The sequence below is a fragment of the Fringilla coelebs genome (genome assembly GCF_963513975.1).
Source record: "Fringilla coelebs genome assembly, chromosome: 3".
Lineage (NCBI taxonomy): Eukaryota > Metazoa > Chordata > Aves > Passeriformes > Fringillidae > Fringilla > Fringilla coelebs.
The window spans coordinates 77,836,820-77,862,580 of NC_140030.1; the positions used below are offsets into that span (position 1 = coordinate 77,836,820).

At 38.4% G+C, this 25,761-nt stretch overlaps 1 protein-coding gene across 9 annotated transcripts in view; it reads right to left on the reverse strand.

Moving 5' to 3' along the window:
- Nucleotides 1-25,514, reverse strand: part of MAP3K4 (mitogen-activated protein kinase kinase kinase 4) — a 62,361-nt gene extending 36,847 nt beyond the window's left edge. For 8 of the 9 annotated variants that reach the window (XR_014616000.1, XM_084201907.1, XM_084201903.1 and 5 more), the window contains exons 1-5: nucleotides 25,126-25,514; nucleotides 12,442-12,632; nucleotides 8,814-10,195; nucleotides 4,847-5,089; nucleotides 784-930 (exon numbers count right to left, since the gene is read on the reverse strand). Coding sequence is in view for 8 of the 9 variants with exons in the window: in XM_084201907.1 (XP_084058033.1) it covers nucleotides 784-930; nucleotides 4,847-5,089; nucleotides 8,814-10,195; nucleotides 12,442-12,632; nucleotides 25,126-25,199 (2,037 nt within the window). In the remaining variant the exon portion in view is untranslated. Of the gene's footprint in view, nucleotides 1-783; nucleotides 931-4,846; nucleotides 5,090-8,813; nucleotides 10,196-12,441; nucleotides 12,633-25,125 lie in introns of those variants that run through there. The other variant, XM_084201908.1, reaches the window with a different exon arrangement.
- Between the last annotated feature and the right edge of the window lie 247 nt (nucleotides 25,515-25,761).

Genomic DNA, 25,761 nt, shown 5'->3' on the forward strand with positions numbered 1-25,761 from the left:
TGAAAAGGTTTCTGAGATTCTATATTACACTTGCTGTTCCTTTATATCAAGTCTTATCTCTCACCTTTATTTAATTACTATTGTTTTAAACCAATATGTAAAATCCAGGTAAGTTCAATATTTCTTTAACCATCTGCCTTTCAGGATTATATTGAATGCAAAAAATTACCTTCTGTTTCAGTTCAATAATCCATAACATCCCTCCTCAAAAATGGTTAAGATACTTTCTATTGGTTTCAGGTATTTTCAGACTACACTGTAAAAATGCCAAGATCATAGAATCATGGAATATTTTGGGTTGAAAGGGACCTTAGGGATCATCTAGTTCCAACCCTTATCTTTCAGAGATCAAATGTTTTTCTTAAAAAGACTGCTTTAACTAATTGCAACAATGAATACACATTAAACTAAGGTATCAATTATGCATTAATGCAATGCCAATAGATAAAGATACAATGTTAGCAAAAAATAATATTTTATTCAATATTAAAAAGTTTACTAAAAGCTTAGTTCAAACTTATGGAATTTACAGTTCTATATACGAACCATTTTTGGTACATACAGGCAATTTACAAGTATATTGTACCACAGAACAAAACCCAGTATTGCTAAAACAGCACTGGCTTGTGTGTTACCTTTACAAGTCCATTAAAACAATAAAATTGTATCAAAGCAGGGAAAATAAAAAAAGAAAAAGGCAACCATCCCTAAAAGGGATAACAGATTTCTATTAGCAGTATTCAGATCAATACACCTAGTTGAATGCTCTTTTTTGAAGCTTACCATTAACATTTTATGCAAATCCTCTTCAAAAGAATCAATGTTGCAATCAATCTTTTGTAAGTCATCTAACACTTCCCGTAACATGAACTGGTAATATTGCTTCATTAAGAGTCCACCCTTCAGAACTTCTTTACACTCTCTCACTAGCTGCAAGAGAAAAACCCCAAAACTGCCATCAGTCAAGACATTACTCTTAAATTCACCTCTTGTCAGCCCAGTTTGTCTAAATATGTTAGTTTGTCACTAAATAACTTCCACAGCTTTTTGAAACAAATACAGTTGCTCTACACATCTGCAGGAAAGACATCACTAGTTTTCCAGGATTACTGCAATCCCATTATTTGCCACATCAATGTAAATGGAGATGGAGGCAGATGTTTCACTTACTCCCTGCACAATGCCACAGCAAGCAGCTTACTGGATAATTAGTTTAGAAAGGGGCAAAAGGGATCACAGTCAAGAAATCACCACTTTCAATAGAAGCAAGTCAGGAAAAATAAGCAACGTGTTTAACATGCTTAGAGAAATGTTTTACTACAGTGAATTCACTGTCAATCTCCTGGGCAGGTGCCCTCAATTCCAAACTCCGTATCAGACTGAAAACGATTAGTGGTTTTTTTGTTGCTTCCCTGGGCAAAGCTAACATGAGGAAAGTTCTTTTTTCAACTGCAGAAGGGGTTGCCTTTGGAGGAGCTGTCACCTCTCCCACAAAGCTTAGTCTCTATCTAGTTCAAGAAACATGCACAACCACAGGTACAGGAGTACACAAGGAGCAAGGATCATTTCAAACCTACACTAACATGTTCAAGTGCTAAGTGTGTATTCTGAGATCATCATCATCAGTCTTCAGGTTTGACAAACCCTGATTTTTTCTGAGGGTCAGAGGGAATGGAATTGCTAGTTGATTAATATGTTTTTTAAAATCTTCTATAATGGCTCTCCTGGCAAAGTAATATATCAACATAGTGGGCTCAATGTATGAGAAATTATAATGGCACAAAAGCAGAAAACATACAAGAATGTCATTAGTATGACAAGAGTCTTTGGAATCCTTTACAGGCCAGAACACACTGTATTGCACTCCCTGATGTGCAGAGGAAACAAGGACAATAGTCTGAATTCTACAGTTTAAAATTTACTAAGTTAGGTGAAAAAGGGTAAAAAAAAGCAAATTTTTATAAGGTGGAAATCCAAATGGACACTTTTATATCCCTAACATGTCATATACTTTAAAATTAATGTCCTTCTTTACTCCACTCAATCACATGCAGTCTACTTTCTGTTAACCTATGGGGTTATTTTTTCCCTTCAATGCACATCCATGCCAAAATAAACCCGAAAAGCTTCATTAAAAATTGAGTTTATTCAAATAATACTCTTCTACAGGAGTATGCTATTGAGGACCAGAATATAGGGTTTACAAAAAACCAGTAGAATAAATCTTAGTGTCAACTTTTAAAACTGAAATTCACGAGGCAGTGGCCAAACAAAATTTTGGTGTACAATGAGAACATGACAGAATATACAGCTTAAACTGACAATATTATCACTATTATTGGTTTGATGGGTTGCTTAGGTAGTTTATACAATGAATTATTTTCTCAAAGCAGGTGGGGTAAGACAAACAATACCAAATTTAACAACCAAACAGAAATAACCCACATGCACATACACACATCCACCTCTCAACATGAATGCTGAATTTAAAAACCATCTTGAACTGTTCAGGTACTAAACTGCCATTGAAAGAGAACAGCTCTCCCCAATAACACAGGATTAGCAGGATTACAAAAGCTAGTACTGAAAGTAAAACATGGACAAAAAAGATGAAGGCAGCAAGAAAGGACAGGAGAAAAATCACATTGCAAGAGGCATATAATCTGTGTTAGTTTTCTTTTTGTGTATATACTTTTTATTGAAATATTAAATATAAAAAGTATTAATTTTTTAATATAATTGACTTGCTAGTAATACAAAAATTTAATGTCACCTTGAAAAAAGTTGAGCAACAAGACTTCCATACCTGATACATTCACACAGCACTGCTACACATTTCCAATGGTACCAAAAAGCAAGAGACACTTAAAGGTCTCAGTGCCTCAAGTAAGATTCACTAGGTCAATTACTACAAAAAACAGTCTCTGCTGTGCAACTTACATACAAAGAACAACCAAGATGGTAAGACCATCTTACAGAAGGAAATGGAGCAGTGCCACTTCCAGAACATTGTGCTGTAGCACCAGCTCTCCTTCCTGAATAATACCTTGAAAGAATTGAAAATCTTATGTCTGCAGTTAAGATGGCCCAGCTGTCTTGAGTTTGGTACCAGTTTTGCATCCCTGCCCAGTGGCCAGGAGAGCAACGTGACTAAAGACAGGTGAGTTAATCATATTTCAGATGGTCAGCTTCTGAGGACTAGAGAGTGTGATGCAGGACATCAATGAGGTCCCCTCTCAGCTGTCTCTTCTCATGGCTGAACAGGCCCAACTCCCTCAGCCTTTCCTCACAGGAGAGATGCTCCAAGTCCCTAATCATCTTTGTCCTCCACTGGACCCAGTCCAGGAGCTCCACGTCTCTCTTGTACTGAGGAGCTCAGAACTGGGCACAGCAGTCCTGATGCACCTCACTAGGGCTTGAGTAGAGGGGCAGGATCACCTCCCTCAAACTGCTGGAAATGCTCTCATAGGATAATAAAACCACCTAATTTGGGGATCAATCTAATTGTAGGAATCAGCTTCCAGAGGGTTGGACCAGAGTATCTCTAATCTAGTCTTCTCTGTAATTCTGTAATACTCTGTGGACTTGCAGAACAACACAGACTCCTGGACTCTTCAGCTTCATGAAAATTTTAGGAATAATTCTTCAGAAAACAAATAGATCTATTTGTGAAACATCCTCCACAGCTCCTTTGCCTATTCAGAAATACTGTGTGGGACAGGAAGTATTTGCTGAGTTGAATTAAGTTTTTCAATGTGATTAGTAAGGCAGTATCCACCACCAAAACAGTCTGGTACAAACACATTGTTTTCCAGGAAGAAAGTGTAATTTTTACTTAATTTGGAGTCCACAGGGAGCACACAAAATGTTAAGGGGGAAAAAACAAAAATTACCCCCGTCTCTGAAGGGTAAACTGTGCTTAACAACAGGGTATGCTATGCAGCACAGTACTCTGTGACTGTTAAGGCTGAAATTGTAGGCTTCAATCATTGGGGAGAACAAGGGAGAGCACAGGCAGGAAGAAGAAAGGACAAATTTATTTAGGACCACAAAGTAACATAGGAATGGATTTAGGATCAGCAAGTAACTGGGATATGAGATCATAAATCAGTCCAAGAGCTTACTTAGATGTTTACTCCTAGAGATCATCTGATAAAACCCCAATTTGGTTATGCTTGCAGGATGTAGGGACATCAAATTCATTTAGTAGGTCTTAGACTATAGTTTGAAAACTGGTATTGGTCTAAACAGCCTTCATTGTTCCCAACAGCCTCCAGAAAATAAATCCTTATACAATACTCTCAACCAGTGACAAGACTGGCAGTCTTGGGTCACTACCCACAGAAAATAATACACTAGGGTTGGGAAGAGTTTTTTTTATTTCATTTTTCTTCTCAATTAACTTTCACTATGCAACTACTGCATGTTAGTAGATGTCTTGCATTCACAAGAGAAAAAATGAAATCAAAGAAAAAAGAGAAATACAGACCCTTAAAACTACTTATATTGCCTAAGATACCCAAACAGAGGAAGATGTGCTAGAGTAGATTATATAGCTTATAATGCAAATGGAATTAACACTGTCTATTTCTGTTGGCTAATAATATTTTTAACCACCAGTTTTGATATGGAAGCCTAAATCAGAGCGCTACATGACTATTTATTTATTATGCAAAAAGCAGATCTCCATATGAAATGCAGACTATTTACAAAACTTATTACATAATTATACATTGTAATTTCTTACACTAATCCTCTTTAAACTGACATATAATGAAATGACAAAATATTGATGACAGGAAATATAATGACAGGAAATACATATTAAAAAGAAATTGAAGCAAACCTGTTTAATACTCAAAAGAGATGGTTCCCCAGCAGGTCTTTGTTCCAACCTCAGCTTGAGACATTCATGGATAACATTGAGCAGGACCCGGCAGAGAACCAAGAATGCTGGTTCAAAAGATGGTAAATCCATGGATTTCAGCTCCTCCCATGATACAGCACTGCATTTTTGCTCGCAGCAAGGTGGGAAATTTAGTAACTGCACATAATCTGAACACAACATGGGATCTGGAAATTCCGAAAACTGTAACAAAAAATAGGTATCATGAAAAGGAACCATAAAAGTCTTTAGGATTTTGGATTTGTTTAAAATAGCATGCACAGAAGTATGTTTTTAAAAGGTAATAGTCTATTAGCTGGCAAGTCAACCACACAAGTTTCAAGTTCATATCATTGAGAGATTTTTATGTTAACTTTGATTTTTAAGGATCATCAGTCTCAGAAAAAACAACTATGGGCCCTTTGGAATGAACAAAACCACTTACTTTATGTTTCTGTTATGACATTATCTAGAAAAACAAGTGTACACTAAGCTACATCAGGTACATAACCTCATTCCTTTTCAAATACATAATGCATATATTAATATAAAACTCCACATTGTAAATGAAGCCAATATTCAAAAATATGTTACTAGCTAAACTAAGCTAAAGTACCGAAAAAGTAACTTTTGAATTTTGGTAGCTTTTAAATTTAAGCTGTTTAAAAAAGGAAGATGAAATATAGACATCGAGCTGGTTTGTTCTTTTGGGGATTTTTGGTTTGTTTGTTTGTTTGTTTAATAACAGACATATTTTTCATTTAAATTAAGATTCCATTTAAATAGAATTACTTTTCTAATTAGAGAAAATAATTGAGACTCTATGAAATAAACATCCTAGAAATCTAAGCTATATACCTTGTGATAACATTCTAAGCAAGGCTGTACATGGAGGTACTCTGGGGTTTAATTTAGAAACAGAAGTTGGACTGCAGAATGTGTAGCTCCTAAGATAGCAACACAGTAATCATCATTTAAGGATAAGATTTGTTTCAGATTAAGTTTGTTTTATTCTTATTCTCATTTCTCAGCTGCTAAGTATGACATCTGAATGTCCTTCATTCATACATTAGACATAACAGCATTTTCTAGGTTTTTCTTCAGTCAAATTTAAATAACATCACTACAAAAGGGAGAAAAACATTATCAGTAATTAAGGTAAGGTAACGAAAAATGATAAAACTGCTGCCTAGAAAGTTTTAAAAACCTTTTAAACTCATAATCTAGCAGAAAATTAAAACACATATTTACAAACATCTTTTAAATGGAATGTTAATGTCTTCTTTTTACACTCTTTAAAGGAAACATATAGCACCAGAATAGCATCAGAGCTAAAGATCTTTATACAAGAAGTTTTCATTAACAAACAGATCATGAAAATACTACACATTCACAGTACAAAAAAAACCTTAAGAAATACAATCCTCATGGTGATGCAAATATAGTTAAGCAAAATTCAGTTCCTATAAAAATTTTAAAGAACTAGTCTATAAGCCAGAATTACATAGCCAAATTGAATAAATTTGCATTATTCTTTTCTACCATCAAGGATAACAGTAAATGACATTAGGGCTTAGTACTAGACACCTAAACTTTTATCGTTCAATCTGACTAATCTTAACCTTCTGCAGGCCAAATCTGAAATATTTCAAATACTTCTTATAAAAACCTCAAGCCATTTATTGAGAGCATACAAAAAACCATACTCCAAATTGCAGCCAGTTGAATAAACAACAAACACGGTACACAAGCTTAAATACATTCTATTAAAATAATATCTGATCTCATATGCTAAGTTAGAAATAGTATCCATCTTCACCAAAACTGAAATTGTATAACTTATACAGAATGGATTCTATAATGCCTGGAGCCCTGTTAAAGTATCAGAGCCTACAGAGGAATCAAACTTGTTTTAGAAAACATTAAGACCACGAATATGTATAGATTTACACATATTTAGGATGAAATGAGCATTAAAATTTATACAGTGGAAGAATCCAGAAAGTACATTTTAGATGTGCTTTAGACACTGTTTAAGCAACAACAGAAACAAAAGTATGACCAGAGACCTAGAAATATACACATAAGCACAGAGTCAAGTAACAGAAACAATAAACAGTGCACTAACAACTCTGTCTGCATACAAATTCCAAACTGAACTGCACTAAAAAAAAAGACACTACATTCAAAGTTTTGTCAGATGCAAAGACCAAGCAATTGAAACCCATCTCTTCCATTTAGTATAAAGTCATGTTTTGCTACAGTAAGTACCACAATTCTGACAGAGTTTTGGTTTTTTTCTGGTAACATCCCTCAAATGCTGGTGCAGGAAAGAAGTTTACAATTTTTTTATATATATATAACATTCACCTTTACTAAAAACCATTACTTAAGAGAGAATAAAGGTAATAATTACTGAAAATGAACATTCAAAGTAGTCACAAGGGTAGAGAAGGGAGAAAAGATTACCCTTACATCTTATACAAGTCATCCAACACTACATTACTAGAAAGACTAATTCTGTGAAGCTGCAGAAAAACTCTAGCCACTTAATGTTTCATTATCTTGTTTTGAAAACCCTTATGCAGTCAAAACCTTTGAGGTATTTAGCAGTTCCAAAAATATATTCAAAGTCCATTTTCAATACCCCCATATTATGTCTTATTTACTTTGATTTTTTAAAATTTACTTCAACCTATATATTAAGCTGAACTTTAAGTGTACATGGTTTGGGGGTGCTTTTGGTTACTGTAACAAGATACCTGCAAGTTTTGCTTAGGCACTTGACTAAGAAAATGTTCATGCATTTCTAATGCAAATTTTCTAAAACACAAGCTGAAACCAATTACAGAGTAAATAAAATTTCAACTAACAGCTTAATTTTTACAGTAATATCTACCCTAGTAACATTACAAATAAAAAACTTTCAAAATTAAAATAGCTTTATATTTATAAATTTATTCATCCTAAAAAAATAACTTCTAAGGGAGATCAACAATTTTTCGTTTTTTTGCAAATGTGACAGTCAACATTAAGAGATCTGCAACATTTTGAAGACCACATATGATATCCACATCAGAATGGGCATATTGGCTAAGGCATGCCTTCATCCAGAATTCTCAGTGCCACTTTACCAAGGAGAGCAAGTAATCCTTACCACCAATTGTCCCTTGCATAAAAATGCCTACAAGTTAGATAACAGTTTATATTAAGAAACAATACTCTGCATTGAAAGAATTAGTGACCCCATCTTACAATATGAAACTACTGTCCCTCACTTACTGTTTAATTCCTACATTGGTTTTATTAACTCACTCTTAATTAAGAATATAATATGACCCAAAGAAAAACAATAATTAAGCCAAAAGCCAGCTAAAGAATGCAACACTAGCACGACTTGTTTTCATAGATTTCAAGGTTCAGTCCATTCATCTCATCTCTCCTCAAGCATAATGTGCCATCACAGCACTTCATTTGTGTAGATGAGAAAAACCACCAAAAAAAAACCTACAGTGACATTTTTATAAAGAATGTCTTGCAGAAAAACATCCAGTCTTGAAGAGAAGAAAAATTACCACCTCCATAGCTGATTTTTCTCAAATTCCACAGTTGTGCCTGATTTTCCACAGTGATTTTTCTGACTTGTTGATTTTGACATTTGAAAATATAATGAACAAATATGTTATCACAAAAATGTCATTTTAATTACGAACAAGAACAGAGAACTAGCTTGGGCTTCACACAAATTCAGTCAAACGACAGATTCATTTCCATGGAAGGAGAACTGTGCTCCAAATCATAATACCCACTGCTTTTCAAAACCCAGCTAAGCAACCAAAACGTTCATAAGATCCCAATTTCTACATTTTCAGTTAGGAACAACACATCAAGGAGGTGCTCCTGTAATCCATTTACACTAGTAACCTACCTCCAGCTGGTGATCACTCCTTACTAACGCCATACGAGCCCTTTGCAATGAACCATGCATTAGCTTGTGCAGTCTTAAAATTAATTTCCTCAAGCCCATTTGCTTCAGTGCTTTATCAACAAACGGCCTGTAAATAGAGGTCAAACAGTGTTGGCTGCAGCTTCCCTCAGCGCTGCATTCTGGAATAACCCAGGAAGTAGAGTCATCCTCAGATTCAAGCCTATCAAGCCTCCTTGAAAAATGGTCCTGAAAGTCAAAATTTGGCTTATTAGTAAAATTGTTCTTGATGGCTTGTCTAAGTTCCTCAACATTCTCCTCAGATATTTGTTCTTCACCATCACTCTCTTCTGTGCATGTTCCTGAGGACTCCTTTACTTCTACTTCCCTATCAACGTCTTCATCATCTGGATCATTGTCCTTAGACAGTCGAGGAGAAGGAATTTCAAACACTGGCCAGCCAATGTCAGACAGATTTTTGATGCCCAATACAGTCCCCATAATCCTTAGTTTCTGGTTTAAGTCTTTTGTAATATTTAACCATAGACAGAGTGCCTGCACCCTGTCTTGGAAGTCCTTTGCAGCATACTTTTCGTAGTCCTTTTGAAGAGCCTGCAGAGATGGATAAAGTGCTTCTATGTACTCCAGCAGCTCCATTATTCGCTTTACCTGCTCAAATGAGACCCGCTGGCGGTGGAGGTGTTCATGGTAACTCGAGTAACCCAAAGCACTAGTTCCATGTGTTGATTTGCAAACTCCTTCTCCTGAAGTACCATTGAGACTGGCTCCATTTTTTACAGAGGAGAAGCTTCCATAGTCCACTTTGAAAGTGAGGATTTCATTGATGATATCGGGGATAGCTTGACGGGCTGCATAGAGATAGAGGTCTTGGTCATTAATGCTCCTGCCAGCATGCCAGGCTTGCAGCTCCAGCCAGATCAGCTCATTGGATCGGTTCAACCAGACAGAGGAGGTGTTTTCCTGTCCTCTCTGCTCCCTGTCCTTTTTCTTTGAGACTGAGGTAAGTTTTAACAAAAGCCGGAGGGTTTCAAAGAATTTTAACCGGTCTGCCGGGCAATCAGTCCTAGAAGTCTGGCGAGTAGTTCTGGGTATTGGCATGGGCACAGAGACTGGAAGCTTAGCATGGCTACAGCCAAGGCTGAGGTAAGGCTTATTGAGATCAACATCTGGAATTGTTTTTTTTGGCAGAGAGCCACCAACTGAGTCTAACATAAATGAGCACTGCACATTTTTCTTGTGATCTCGTTCTGTTGTCCTTAGGGCATCTCTGATCTTCTTCCCTTGCTTATAGCTGTGCTCCTCCACATTCTCAATGGTTTTCCCATTGTCTTTATGCAAAGACTGAGATGGCACACTCATCTTCTCTGTAAGCAAAGAAAAAAGAATGTGACTGCAGCAACAAAAACAAGCATATTTCAGTTCAGTTCCCAACTACTTTTCTTAGGTTGAGCAAAAAAATGTTTAATATCAATTAAAAAAATTAGGCATGGATAGAAGTAAAATGCACTATTATTATTAGAAGTTACCACTACTATACCCTAAACCAAAGGATTTTTTCTTTTTCTCTTGCTTTACCTTTTTTTGCAGAAAGGACCTCAGAGAATTCTCATCTTGAGTATGCCAAAGAACATGGTATGACAGAAATTAAACAAGCAAGTACCAGAAGCACAAGTAAGCCAAGCTCCTAATTCCCAAAATTAATAGAAAATCTTTCAGTTATCTAAATAAAAATACCTTAAATCTTATTTGTAAACATGTGAAAAGTTATAACTTATTTCAAATTTATTTTTATAATGATTAGTTACATCCAACCAACCTCTGATAGACTTTTCTTACTGCAGTATAGCCATTCAAGCTCAGTAAGAGCATATGCATACACATTCAAGGTCAACAAACTACTCCACAAGGTTTGGGGGTGGCTTTTTTTTTGACTCTTCATAATACAAAATAACTGTTCTGAGATAGTACACATAGGCAAAGTTAAAAAGAAAAAACAACCATGAACTTTCCAGAAAAAGATACTTTACACAACATTATCCAATTAATCAGGGAAAAAAACCTCAAACGTATTTTAAGACACTCATGATAACAAAGAAAAGGATATTATCATGCCAGAAGTAAGAACCATTCTCCTCACAAATAGACAGACCTTGCTCCAAAAACTCTAAATCTATAAGCAGGGATAAACAACAACTCCTTGTTTCTCATAAAGGTATCAAACTTCCACATGTGCTCAGAAGCAAAGGCTGACAATGAAATATAATACATTATATTTCTTTAGTATCACAATGTCTCTTTTAGAAACTAACTCTTTTTTAAAGCACGTAATGAAAAAACAACAACAAAAAAATCACCAAAAGCAAGAAAAGTTTACACAGCCACTATATACAGGGCAAAAACAGAGCTAATGTTGCAACAGAAGAATTTTACTGGCTTTTAAATTTGCCTTTTAGTGAAGTTAAAGAGGCTTAATAATTCTAACGCCTACAGTTAACTGGCAATAGCGACAGGATTTTTCTGTATTTTCATATAAGGAAGAGGTATTTTGGTGAATGCTCTCTTCAGTGACGTTATTTGGAAGTTGCATGAAGTGAAAGGGAAACAGAAGCTTTGGAAAATGTTTGCATCGGCCCTTTTATTATGAACCTGCATTCCACAGCCCTACCAAAGAATTTACTATATTCCCTTATTCACCCCAAACAATTCACCTTTTTCTTCCCTACATTTTACCTCAAAAATGTTACCCTTAATATACACTCTAATATTTCCTTGTTTCATGTGAAGCAATTTAAAAAATTGCTTCCAAAACATTAACTAGCAATAGTCAAGCTGCCATAACTCTGGCAAATAATTGTCTGACATAATTTCTTATTTGTTTAAAAATATATTAAACAAACAACAAAACAAACCCACAAAAACCTAGTTGTATTCTGTATGAAAACATTGAACATACAATCTTAAATGGCTTTTTTGCATCCATGCAATTTCAACAACAACAAAAAAAATTTTAAGTTAAAAGGTTTTATTATGTGGTACCATTACCTAGCAACATCAGGAAAAAAACCCATATCAAGTATGGGGTTTCCCCCGTTATCTCCTGATACTAAAGCATCAGAAGCAAGCAGAAGTAACTACACTTTAAGTGATTCACTGACATTAAAGAGTAAAGAATAATCACTAAAAATTTTGCAATAAACAGCCTGTGAAGTGCTTCAGAACATGAAAACTGAGCAGAAAAGAAACTACACCATTACTACAGATCACAGAATCGCAAAATAAAGGGATTAAAAATACCTCTGAAAGTAATTTTTTCCAACTTTCTGCTCAAAATTGGGTTTATTTCAAAACTACTTTAGCCTGCTCATGATTTTAACCAGTCCAAAGATAGAGATTCCACAAGCCAACAATCCCTCTAGTAAATGTCATTGTTTAAGCACTCCCATAGCAAAATTTTTCTTCTAATGCCCAAGAGCCTTCCCTTGTTGCAATTCACGACAGCTGCCTCCTGTTCTTTCACTGTACCTCAGTATCCAGCTCCACCTTCTGTATAAGTGTACCTCCACCAAGTAACAAGAGGCATTTTAGGGAAAATCCAAGACACCACACCTACCTTTCGAAGTGGAGCGGCCAGCAGGTCTGCTGACATTATTTTTCTGATGCTTTGTTGACATACGCTTCATCTGGCGGGGTGTACTAGGGGGAGAAGCGCCATAGAAAGTATCAGCACTTGCTTCATCTGATAATTCCTCAGGGTCAGATTCAGAGATCTTAGAAGTAGCATCTCCTGATTTGCACTCTTTCCTGCAGAGAACAAGATAAACCATTACAATCAAGATAAAGACAGTTTATTTGCAATATCTGTTTAAAAATCAAATTCATCTAAAAATCACAACCACAGTCAACCTTCTCTATTTTACTGTCACATCCATGTATACTTACCCCAGTTTTTTTCATATCCCTTAGGATAAGTTTACAGTCAAAGAAATAATAGGCAACATACAAAGAGGATGGTATGGGCAGTGTCACTAGAAGAACACAATGTAAACATACACATACATGTATCTCTTCCTGAAAAAACTTGTGGCAAACCTAAACTAAGAGATGCATGAAATAAACAAAGGTACAAACATAATGCAAGACATTCAATCTAATCAGCAGCAGGGACAACAGCAGAGGTCTTCTCTTCCATCCTCCACCCCCTAAACCCCTATACCACAAAGGCAACTTCTAAAATCACTCTCCCACCCTTCACAAAATTTTTATCTAGCAGAGGAGTTCTGAAAGTATTTTTCACAGATTTTAACATCAAGAATACCATTAAGATCACAAATAAATACTATCATTCCCCCGTGGTGCCCTACATAGAATTCTCTTGCTTAGACACATATTAGGGAGAAGAACACACACCATTTTCAAAGGAAAAAAAGCAACAGTTTGCCTCTATTCCCTCACTTATTTCTGGTGTGCAAATAACAACTCTACAGGATTCTCAGTAACTCTTGACTCTAGTAAAAGACACTGAGGCAAAGAAATAGTCGATCTAAATCTGTGCAAGATAGCATCAGTATCTGATAACTTAAATTTCATTCAAATCACAAATTATATTTTACTTGCTACTATTTTAGGGGCAGACAGGAATGTTACTAATAACTCTAGTGAAATGAGTCTGAGTTACGGCAGCAAGAAGTATGTCAGAATATTGACAGCTAGCAGAACAGTAGTAAGGCTAACAAAACAAAAACAAAACACAAATACTCTTCTTTTTCTTGGTCTTTAGCTATAAACAGAAATAAATACCTTAGCATGCAGAACAGTTACGTTCTCTACAAAGCCACAGAAACATTTAGTGCATGAAATACTTTTCACTTTACTCTTCTTACTCTACTGCTTCAGCTTTGAGAAGGCAGCAGGCAAGTTCACCAACTTCTGCAGATAAACTTTTATTGGTTACCCAATAAATATGACCCAGGTGGTATTGCGACACCACCGGGAGTCTTAGGAGTGCCCTACAATCTGGTCATAGTGACAACCACAGAAAATCACCAATACTTTTAGTCTGGTTTCCTTGCCTTGGGACATCATGCTGCTACTGTGTCTCAGCAATATGATTTAACCAACCCGCACTGTCCAAATCTTAAAAGAAAAAGTCTTACAATTGTTCGTACAGATCTTGTGAAAATAGGTGGATGAGTAGGAAAAATGGATCTTGCAAGCGTTGAGCTGGGAAAGTAGAACTCAAGTTTACATCTTCTGGGACACCAGAAGAGCTTTATTCCTGAGAATGCTTGCAAACAGCCCTACTGCAAAACAGACAGAGAACACCCTTCTGATCTTGCCAAAGACAAATCAACCACAAGAGACTAAACCACATAAAACAGAAGTCATTAGTTCCAGTGCTTATGGAGCCACTTATTTTTTCAGTGATCTCACTGGCCTGGCAAGGCACAGGGTGGAGTGCTGATGCTCTTGCAGAGTCTGGCAGAACAGATCCTGCAAGCACTCACGTTAGGTCTCCAAGGCAGTTTTAAACTAGGATAAGTTACCTCATTAGGGAAGACCAGTGAAAACACTGTTTTCCTTCTGTTTATAAGTAAGCAACCTCTTCGAAAAACTTAATGATCCAACCTCTCCACCAAGCCAAACTAAGTGATCTTTAGAGAACTGTAGGTTATTTTGGTCTCTATCACTGGAGGCACTTGAAAGATCTGTAGATGTGGTCCTTACAGGACATGGTTTATTGGTGGACTTGAATGTGTTACTTTACAGTCAGACTCAATCTTAGAGGTCCTTATCAACCTAAATGATTCTATAATTCCACTTTGTTTGTTTCTTGCTATGTCTGATGAGAGGGCTTGAGTGCCAGAAGTATCCAAATCACCCTCCAACCTCACACCTGAATTACATACATACCTTTACAGCAGCATCCAGTATGACTTACTTAACATTCAACCATTTTGCTGGGTAATTTAGTAAGATGTTCTTTGATAAGAAGCACAGCAGACATCACAAAACATGCAGCACTTGAAATCATATCACAAAACCAGCAATCATGCTCTCATTCGTAACAACAGATGCAGTCTTGTTAGCAGCTGGTGAGATGATCTAACCAAAGCTGGCTGGTCTGCTTAGAGAGAGAAGGGCACAGGGCAAAGCAAGTTTTAAAAATCCAGCATACTCAGTTTAGGGTTTGTGTGCAAACCCTATACCTCAACTCAGACCTCAAATCAGTGTCAATTGATACAATGAATCAGTTTCACCAGTGCAAGCCTTATGGTAAAACCATGCACTAAATATACAGATCTGAACTAAAGCAGCTACATCAGCTTTGACACGCTAGGATCAATTTTCCTAATCCAGACAACACCAGACACATATGATCTTCATCAGCAAAACTCTAGTACTAAAATCAGTAATGGTTTTACAGATTACTGACACAGCATTTGCAATGTTTGTGTGCTATTTACCACCATGAACAAACCATAGACTAATTAAACCTGCCAATCTCTAAAACGTAGTGTTGGCAAACCTGAATCAGATTATAGTGTTGGTTATTAGACAGAATTGTTGGTTCCTAAACACTGTTGCAACCAGGGTTGAGAAACATTCATCAAGGCTAATTTCTTCTTAGCTACCAAGATATGCAGGTTTTCTCCCCCACAGCGAGTGAGAACCATCCAAATCTTAATCAGGCTTACACACAGAAAGTGAAAGCCAGAAATGTGTCAAATGCAGTTACTATTTGCCAATAGCAGCCTAAACCAAATCCCTACTAGGAAAACTAGAAGTGCGTAATTTTCATATTCTATTTACAGGTTCCCAGTCTCAATTTTCATGAGAAAAATGTTTCTTGGAAATTTACCCTTGGAATGTAACAAAGACTGTAGCCAGGATGCATAAATCACAAATATTGTGAAAGTTTTAAGAGCAGTATGATAATAACAACAACCAAAGCAAAACACCTTGACAGCTCTGAAATGCACCAAAAAACCCCAACAAACTGAGAATGTTCCCAAAAGTAACTATTGTATGTTACACCAGGGTGCATTTCACCAGAAGCTGAAATGACAGAATACGTAATTTCTTTAATTTGCACTTCTGGATGACAACAGGATTTGTTTTGTTTTGTTTGTTTTTTTTTTTTAGCTAAGTAAAAATGATGGCAATATATCTACAAATCCAGCTCAGTCATGAAAATCAAGATAATTCTTCTAGATTTTCAAAGGCCTACAAACAAAAATAGGAAGGGAGGACAGAAATTAAGGCATGAAATTTGAAGCAGCATGGCATGAAACAAGAAGTCTGGTAACCACCACTACTGATAAAGGACACAACCTTTGGAAAAATACATTCATTTATCACTAAAAAAAACAATTAGCAAATGAAAAGACCACTGAGGATTACAGGGAAACATTACAATAATTAGGCTGAAGTAGGAGCACAAAATTTTGCAGTTTCCTGAAGTATCATGCAAACTTGCAAAGTTTGTAACAGCCATTAATGAGAGATCATCCTAAAAACTGTGACAGCTATATGGGGAAAACCAACATCTTTTTACTCTTCCCTTCTATCAGCTACCCTCGTCATAAGCAGGAGTTCAAATACATTAGGCACTTACACAATTAACTCAAGTTCAACCATTGCTCATCATCCCACAGGCAGGTTAAAAGCTTGTTGGGGATCAGAGCAGCAGAGGTCAATGGACTGGACTACAAGCACATGGCAATAAGTTTGAGTTATGCAGTTACCACACAGGAGCCAGGATCATCACCCACCACAATGGTTTGGAAGCTGTGCACTCCAGTCTGCTGTAAACAGCCTCCTGCAGTTTCAAAGACATGACACCATGCAGGAATCAGTAAGGCTCTCAACCTTTCTTACAGCACCCTGCCACCTTCATACAAAGAACTGCAAAAGCTTACAGAATCCAGCCCCAAACTGCCAAGTACCAGCTCTTGACATTCAGTGTCTTTGTTTTAAAAGCAAAGTGTCTGTTTTTCAAATATATACTCCTTAACTCAGATTCAGCTGGATAATTAATGCAGGAAGACAAAGCTACATTAGTCTGTTCTTAGTAACGCACATTCCCAGTCAGCAAAAGCAGCAGAAAACACAGGTACTACACACTGCCAAACACATCTTGTTAAAGGTAAGGTAGCTCTCCCTAAAGGTAATGGCAACCAGTCTATTTCAAACAGTATTCTGACAAGAACTGTCATCACCCAACAGCTGCTGGTAATACAAAAAGCAAACAGAATTTTTAGGTAACCACCTTTGCAGCTGCTAAAACAGAAAAACTATAAAGTATTCCGTCAGTGCTGTTAAACACCACATAAAACAAAACTGGAATCAGAAGCACCAGTTTGTTTGGGGCAGTACTAGGTTTCATTTTGTCACAGAAGAGAATGTAATGGTAGTCCTGGACCAACAGCTCAAGGAAGGAACTTCACTAAACAATTAGTAGCACCTTGGGTATCAAAGACTGAGGATTAGACAACTTAATCAGGAGATGGAAAATCCTGAAGTTCTGCTACAGCATGGGACAGCTACCTGGTGGAAACACATAGTGTTACGTTCCAATGTTAGGAAAGCATAATGCACCCCTGTATTTTAACCACTTTTTAAAAATTATGTTCTGAGGAAAGCTGTAAGCTCAAATAAATGGACATGGTTCTGACAGATTGCTGAACCGAAAGCAAAAGCAACTAAAACTCCAGCTTTGGATACGGTATTTTCAAATATCTGCTACACGTGTGAATACAAAAATGAAGTGTTTGATGCTACTGCATTTACAATAAACTGCCCTAAGTGCAGCAAAAGGAAGTCTTCAGTACAAGGCAAGGAAAAGATTTTGTTGGGTTTTTTTAATTACATTTTTTTATTACAGCACAGCAGGAATTTGCACACAGGATGTACAAATGAAGCTGTATTTTTTTGCTATATGCACTCTGTTTAAGTCTGGCACAGCACTTACAGGAAAGAAAATTCAAATTACAAATTATATTTTAAAGAAGATACAGTACCAGCATAAAAATTTCAATTTTAATAAATATTTTAATTCAAATTCAGCTGTACATAGCTACAATTTTTTTCTCCCAGAGGAATCAAGGGAAGGCAGGATATGTGATCATTTATCTCTGCAGTCTAGGAATGAGCCACCAGCATACTAGGGGGAAAAAGCTGATACCTGGACAGGAGTGAAGGAGAGCAAAGAATTTATTTATAACAGATAGTAATTTTACCATTTACTCCTGCCAGAAGTCACCAGCACCCAAGATGCACAGGTATAACTTAAAGTACCAATCCTTCTCTTAAAGTACCAACCCTGGTGCTGACAAAACAATCCAGCTTAGCTGGAGCGCCTTTGTTAGCAGGATTTTTCCAACTTCAGCCACTTTAATTTTGATTAGGCAGCTAGATGTACTTAATGTCACACTAGCAAGTTCCATGTGGCAGGCATTCCTCGCTGAGGGAGGGCAAGAGAGGGATGTTAGGAGATGAAAACAGTCATTTTTAGCTGACTTAGCCACAAAACTAATGCAGATTTTTACTTGCAGCAACGATAAAAGCAAAATACTTAGGCAGGAAAATGCTGAAGGCATACTGGTGTAACTATCAAGAACTGATTGATTACTTAATTCCAGTAGCTTTCTTATAAATTATGAACAAGGGAGCATGAGCATAGGAATAACAATAGAAACACTAAAACTTCATTAGTGATTTGTCAGGACATAACAGAAACCCTTGAAAAGCCTTGCTTTGTTCATGATTTACACCTTGTTTCTCTTTGAAAACTAAGCTTTAGCAGGGCTGCACAAATGTTGACACTCAAGGCTGCTATGAAACCTGTGCCACCCACTGCAAACTACAGGTTTACACTACAACAGCCCTGCTAACAGTTAAGAACCAAGTACAATAAATTCCACATCAACTAAGGAAGCAATATAAAGCAAGTATTTCAGCTGCAACACAAACAGTGGTTTGGAGTGAGACTTCACAGTGAGAAAATCACCACTGTTTCTCCAGAAACCACCAAGGATAAAATAAAAGTCATTACTGGGGAAAAGACTAATGTACAGCTTTGAGCTATACAGTTAAACTGTAATTGATTCCCAGCAACAACTTTTCCTCCTTGGTAACTCTCAATTAAGCTGTTTAATTAGAATGGAAGGACCCAGCAAGTGTGAACACACTTCAATTCTACAGCAGACCTCAAGCACATGACTGACTGGGCATCACAAACTTCCTTAGAACATTTATGCACTTACTAGTAAATTTTAGTTTACCGGAAAAATTTTAACAGAATTTTCTCCTTCTCAAGATCTGGAAGCCACCAGAGTCAGTTCTGCGAATTACTACTACTCTGGCACTTTTCCCAAAATTCTCCTATATTTCTGGGCAGAAGCTTCTATATGTGCTTACTATATTTACATCAGAAAGACAATGTCACAGAAAAATCTAACCAAAGCTATTGAAAGAGTGGTGAGGTATTGAAGCACCTTTCGGCTGATGAGAACAACATGGTAAATCTCAAAGGAAGAAACTGTCAAACATTGATTCAAGAATAAATTAAGCAGAATGCAAAGTAGCATTCATCATATCTTTTTATAGCAAGTAGTGATAAGCACTACTGAGACATATTTAAATGATCTAAGGAAGTAATTTTTCTTCTGCAAGTTATACCAACTAGAAATAAGTATAAAAAATAAATAAAATAGAGCTCTCATAAAAGTTTTGGCAGTTCTTCGTGTTCTCATCTCAGAAAAAAAAAATACTCAGAACTTTCTGTTCTTTTTTACTAGCAAATTTGAAAACACAGAAAGCTTAACTAATTTTTCCATCTTGGATTATTATAAGTTTTCATACAAATTTGAACCATGTTGTAACAGCATTTACAGTAGATTCATTTCTGAGCTTGCCCCCAATAGATTATTTGGTTAAAACTATCCCATATTTTATTTCAAAATTTTTAAAAGCCTATTTAATTTTACCCTTGCTTTATAATGTGCAATAAAGTGTGAAAGTGTTGATGGGTTTGTTAGGTTTCCACATCCACATTTAAGCCTGCCAAGTGAGGCTGCAAATGGATCAAAGGTTAGAACTGTAGAAACAAGAGCTGAGAGAGCCTTACCCAGCCCAGTTAGTATCCAGCTCTCTTCTCTTAACTACTGATGTTAAAATATTCATTGATTCCAGACCCCATGCTTCTCCATTAGTGCCACTTTTTCAACCTCAACTATATGCTAGCTCATATTTGGGAATTTGAACTGATTTTTTTTTAAGCAAGAATCTCTGAAATATGCTTTCCTCACTAATGATGTTTGAGCACTACATAGTACAGTATCAATCCAAAGGGTAAGTGCTGCAATTAAGCTCTTGGCACCTGCACAGACCAGATCCCAAGGTCTCAAACCACACACCAATGCAGTAAAGTATACTTAATTAAGAACTATTTATGAAAAATCTGTACTAACACACCTGCATGGATTTTCTAGAAAACTTAAGTTACACCAAGAAAAGTTACATACTACTGGGAAAAGTGTTAGGTTGCTAGGTTCAACTATAAATATATCCTATATAAAAGTGATAAACTGGGAAATGCACAGATCTGTGATAAAAGATAAAAAGAACTGTAACAGCCATTCTTCCCCCACTCTCCCACACACACTCTATTCTTCTGGCAGAAAGTTCCATTTCCAGATAAGAAAAAAATAACAACTGCTTATGAGCCCAAAGTTTCAGTTCATCATTTAGACAAAGGCAAAGTCTACAAGAACCCTGAAGGTGAAACATTGAAAGTTAAATAGGTTTTCAGTGGAAGCTGCTGTCTGAGCACAGTATACTGGACTTCTTGTCTGTGACGTTTGGAATATCTGTGCAATGCAATGGGACTTCAGTACTCTGCACTATACGGAGCATCCCAAAAGCTCAGTGGTCACGCCCACGGAGAGCTCTGCAGTGAGACCAAGAAGTCATCGAGGCACGAGTAACTGTGGCCTTGTTATCACTTACTGAATGGATGTTCGACAGCCAAAATGGTAGAAACCTTTCCCAAATACTGCTCTGAGGAAAAGCAGAGCAAGTAAATCAGCAGGACAAGTAAGCCAAGGGCAGAATAAATCATTACACTGCATTAGAAAGCAACACATGATACTCAGTACCACTGAATATCACCAGAACACAGACAGAACTAATTTCCTCCTTCGTCCCTAAGACTGCAGGAGACATTCATCAGCACAATAGTTACATCCTATCTTGTCTGACTCCAGAATGAACCTGACTGGGTTTCATGACAAATTAATGTGACTTTACACACAGAGTTCTTGGACTGGACACAAGTGAACATCAGACAAATCAGTAACACTCAAACAGAATTTTTAGGTACCCACCTTCGTGCCTGTCTTTAACATTCAGATGTTAAAGACAAACATTTTCATTTGGCTTTACATTTGCAGTAAGCCAAGAGTGAGCATGGGACCCTTGCATACTCTGTAAATAAATAAGCTTCTAAGTTATTTTTTAAAATTAAAAAATTATTTACTTAATAAATTACAGACTAAATATAGCGTCAGCGCAGTTAATATCTGAGAGAAGAATAAAAATGAAGGACAGTTTTACAAACAGAAACACTGTAGATGACAGCAAATCTAACCACACAACTGAAGAAACAAGCTGGGACTCCCGTGCTGACAGAGGTCAACACACTATTGACTAGCAGTTGCTACTATGAAAAATTGTCTTCTAAATGTATTTTAGATGCAGTTTAAAAGAATGGTTTGGATATAATTTAAGAAATGCAGTTGTCATAAAAGTCTAATCTTTATAAGCCTCTAAAAATCCCAACTAGCTCCCTGAACTGAGAATTACTGCACATCCCTTATGCTTTCCTTGAAATTCAGGAGATTTGTTTTCATCACAGCACAGTTTGCATTCCACAAAGGTCAATATCACTAGCTTACATAATAGTAAAACCAACCTTGACACAGACAGCACTAATTAACAGACATAAAAACAACCCAAGCAGCCACACAACACAGACTAATCCTTACTGCTACAAATGCCAAAGACATCTCAACGAGCACTTCATGTGTGTTTGTGCGTAGGTGGAGCAATCAGTCATTCATTCCAGTCTTGCACATGTAAACAAGAAAATGCAATACATGTAGAACAGAGATTACATCTTACCTCATTTAAATGCATGGGGGGGGAATAAAAGCTACGGCAAAGCTCTATATAGTTAAATCATTTTTCCCACTGAAGCTATGATCTTAAGTTAATAAAATAAACTCTTTCACTGCTCATATACTATCAGCCATACAGACAGTCTGGCAAGCAAGTAAAAATGTTGAGCACAATTCATGACATAACCTCAGGCTTCCCCCAAACCACAGATGCTGCAGACTGACAGCCCCAATTCATTGTCATCCTAGAGACAACAAATCTGATTTACAGACTACTGACAAGTTCCCCATCAAGGAGGAAGCCTCCACATAATTCACAATTCTGTCCCGCTTTATTCACAGAGTTGGTCCTTCCTTCACCCCTTGCACTGGATGTATGCCAGGAGAAAAGAGGGCTACAAGCAATCAGGGCACAAGTCAGGGTAGCCCTATGGCTCTTCATGCCTTTGCAGTGCCCCCAAACAAAGGGTAAAGTCCCAACAAAGGACAGGCTTAAGGCCTCATTTTTCTCTATAGTAGATTTTGTGCCAGAAAATTCTTAGGAAAGCCTAAAATTGGGCAAGGGAAATTTAAAGCCAATGGGTAATAATCAAGAAGCACCAAAGGCATCTGTTTTAATTAGCATTCTAAATTATCTAAGCGGAAACATTTTAGCTTGAAAACTTTCAACTTGTTTTAAGGATTGATACTTAAAAGTGAATTCTTTACTAAACCTTTCAGTAGTATCTTTTCACTTATCCATAACCACTGCATGCTATCCAGGGTCAAAGTGCAATTCTATCTCAAAATCAACATCTGCTCATAGCTTCCCTGAGCATTTCTCAGTTTAGAGCTGTCTCCCCTCTCTCCACCCACCAAAGTGTGTTTCAAGAAAGAAAGGAAGACCTGGGAAAAAGAGTGTGGCTTTGGAGAGGGATTCACAACCAAAAGCTTTTGACCAAGGACTGTGTAATGGAAAAAAAAAAAAAAGCCATAAATATATTTCATGTTTGCCTTCAGTTTACAAAACTTACTGCATTTATATTCTAACAAGAGACAGAACCCTCACACAAAGACAAGCAGATTTCTCACACCAGGCAGTCTCAAAACAACAAATCAATAAGCTTTGTTTACCAAACAAATGTAGGTGCATTGCTAATTCAGAATGACTGAATACTCCTCCAGCAGAACTAAAGCTAACTTAAAGAGAATGTATTATAGCAATACACTTTAGTACTAGCCAGAACTCTTTATCATAAGAACACATTCATATTCTGCAAACAGGATTAAAAGTGATCTGCCATGAAATGGATTTCAAACGCCCAAGCCTGTGCAAAATAAACTGATTTCAACGAGATTCTGACCTCACAGCCCCAATAATAAACACCTAATGATGACTCCAAAATTTAAATCAAAAGTAATCAAGTTTGAAAAAGCTTCAGATACTTTACTTGTATTACATTTAATGTAGTAGTAAGTAAAAGTAAGTGCTGCATAAAGCCAGAGAAGCAGGTGTGAACTTGGGACACAAAGCACACACAGAAGTGAATCACAGTGGATGGAGTACATGCACTACCCTACACAAATTAAAGCTACCTAATTGTTTTGAGACATCCCCTTCCCACCCACCAGCTCACTCCGAAATAGCTAATTCAAGTTTCATTTGCTGGGTAAAGTTGTCACCACATTATCCACACCCACATCCGACTCATATAAACTGTCCTGTAATAAGCAGAATCCAGCAGAGGTCAGAAATGGCCCTGCACAGGAAATGCCTGGGTGTTTTCCATTCAGGCTCTGAAGATTACTCTTCTACATGAAGAAAGCCCAGGTCTAGGGTCATGCTTTTGTACAAACTTTATTTTAAATCATTTTCTGCTTAACCTGCAGTATTAGTCACTGGAGAGTCCTTTGAAAAGGAACTTAGAAGCTTACTGATTCAGTTGCCCTGCAGCATGTGTATTTCATAATATTTCTGTTAAATCTTACTAATTTTATATATATTCTGATTTTAGCATTCTCATGAGAGAATAACAAATTGTTAATGCACATTAATGAAAACTCAAAGACATTGTTCAACCCTATAGCCTTGACCTACACAGGTGCACATCAAAACTTCCCTTTTATTCCATCAGTATAAAACAGCAGCTCACAATATTCAGGAACTGTCTCAGCAACATGACAGCAGATATTTTGCACGGCACACCTGGAACACAATGCACCTGACTGCTACCTTACAATACTAATTGATCACACAAGCGTTTTACAAACGTTTCCTGAATGCCTCCTAGTGAGAAGTGAAGTGCATCAACAGGATGTTACTTAAAAATGAGAAATAATTGCCACGGAATTAATAACTTGGACTTATGCAATACTTCTGCAGCCAGCTGGAAACACTAAACCATAAAGTAATTTGCATCCCCATCTCTCAGCAGGGCACAGATGGAGACTTGCAAAAAGCCAATCTGCAGGTCAGCACATTCAGGAGGTGACAGCAGTTGCAGAAAGCTTTGAGGCATCACAACACTTCTTTGTGAATGCTTTTTTTTTTTTTTTTAACTCTATCGTCTTACAACTATCGATTGCAACGTTGCCAGCAGCGATACTCCATGACCCTGCTGTTTCACCGGCACGCCAGAGAGCACCCGATTTTCATCACGGCTGCCATAAACACGAGACAGCCTTCCAAGAGGGCAGCGCTTTTATCGCTGCAGTTCACAAGTCAAGGAGCACGGGTCACGCTCGGTCAGCCTCCCGCGGGCTCCAGCTGCTGCTCCCCCGCCGCTCTGCAGCCTCCGCGCCTGCAGTCCGACCCCGACACCGGGCAAGCAGTGCCCCGACACACCCGCTTGCACTGCTGCGAGGCTGGGGGCGAAGGAAACGATTTGCTTTTAAATGCAAAGCGCCCACAAAACACTGCCTTACCCACCGCAGCCACTAGAGATTTCTTATCGAAGCACCGTCTCGCTCCGTGGGCGCTCTGCAGAAGCGCTGAAGCAGCAGCAGCAGCAGCCGCAGGTTCTGCAGCGCGGAGGGGTCGGGAGGCAGAGCGTGCACCCCCGGCCCCGGCGCTCGCAGCCCCCGCCCGGCACCGCTCCCTGCACGGAGCTCCCTGTGAGGCAGCGCTGGCTACTGACCTCCCCAGCGGCGACGGCGGCGGCTCCTCCATGGCGGCGGCGGCGGCACAAACCAGCGCGGCGGCGTCTCTCATGCATGCACCGGGGCCGGCATGGCGGCGGGCCCCGGTGCGCGGCGCGGGGGCGCAGCGAGGAGCAGGAGCAGCGGGAGGAGGGGAGCGCGTCCCTACCCGGCTGCAGGAGCGCGGCCGCGCAGAGCCGCCCGCGCGGCCGCCATCTTGGGAACAGCCTCCGAGGGCAGCGGCGCCGGCAGCATCGCTACGGCGCGCCAGGAGGGACCGGCCGCGCCAGAGGCGCCCGCTCCGCCGCGGCCGGGCTGGGGGCGGCTCCCGGTGCGGGCTTCCCCCTCTCGGCCGCGGGGCCGGGACGGGCTGTGGGACAGCGGCGCTTCCCTCCGGCACCGTGGAAATTACATCTCCGCACTTCCCCGCGAGTGGCCGCGTTTATCCCGAGGCGGGGCGGTGATGGGGGCGCGGCGGGCGCTGCCCCCCTCCCTGCCCCGGTGGCGGAGCTGTCAGGCGCTGCCTGCGGCCGCTCGCTGCGGTACCGCGGTCCCTGCCGCTGCTCGCTCCCACACCGCCGGCACAGAGAGAGAGAAAAAAAAAAAAATTACTGCTGAGGGGAAGATGGTTTCCC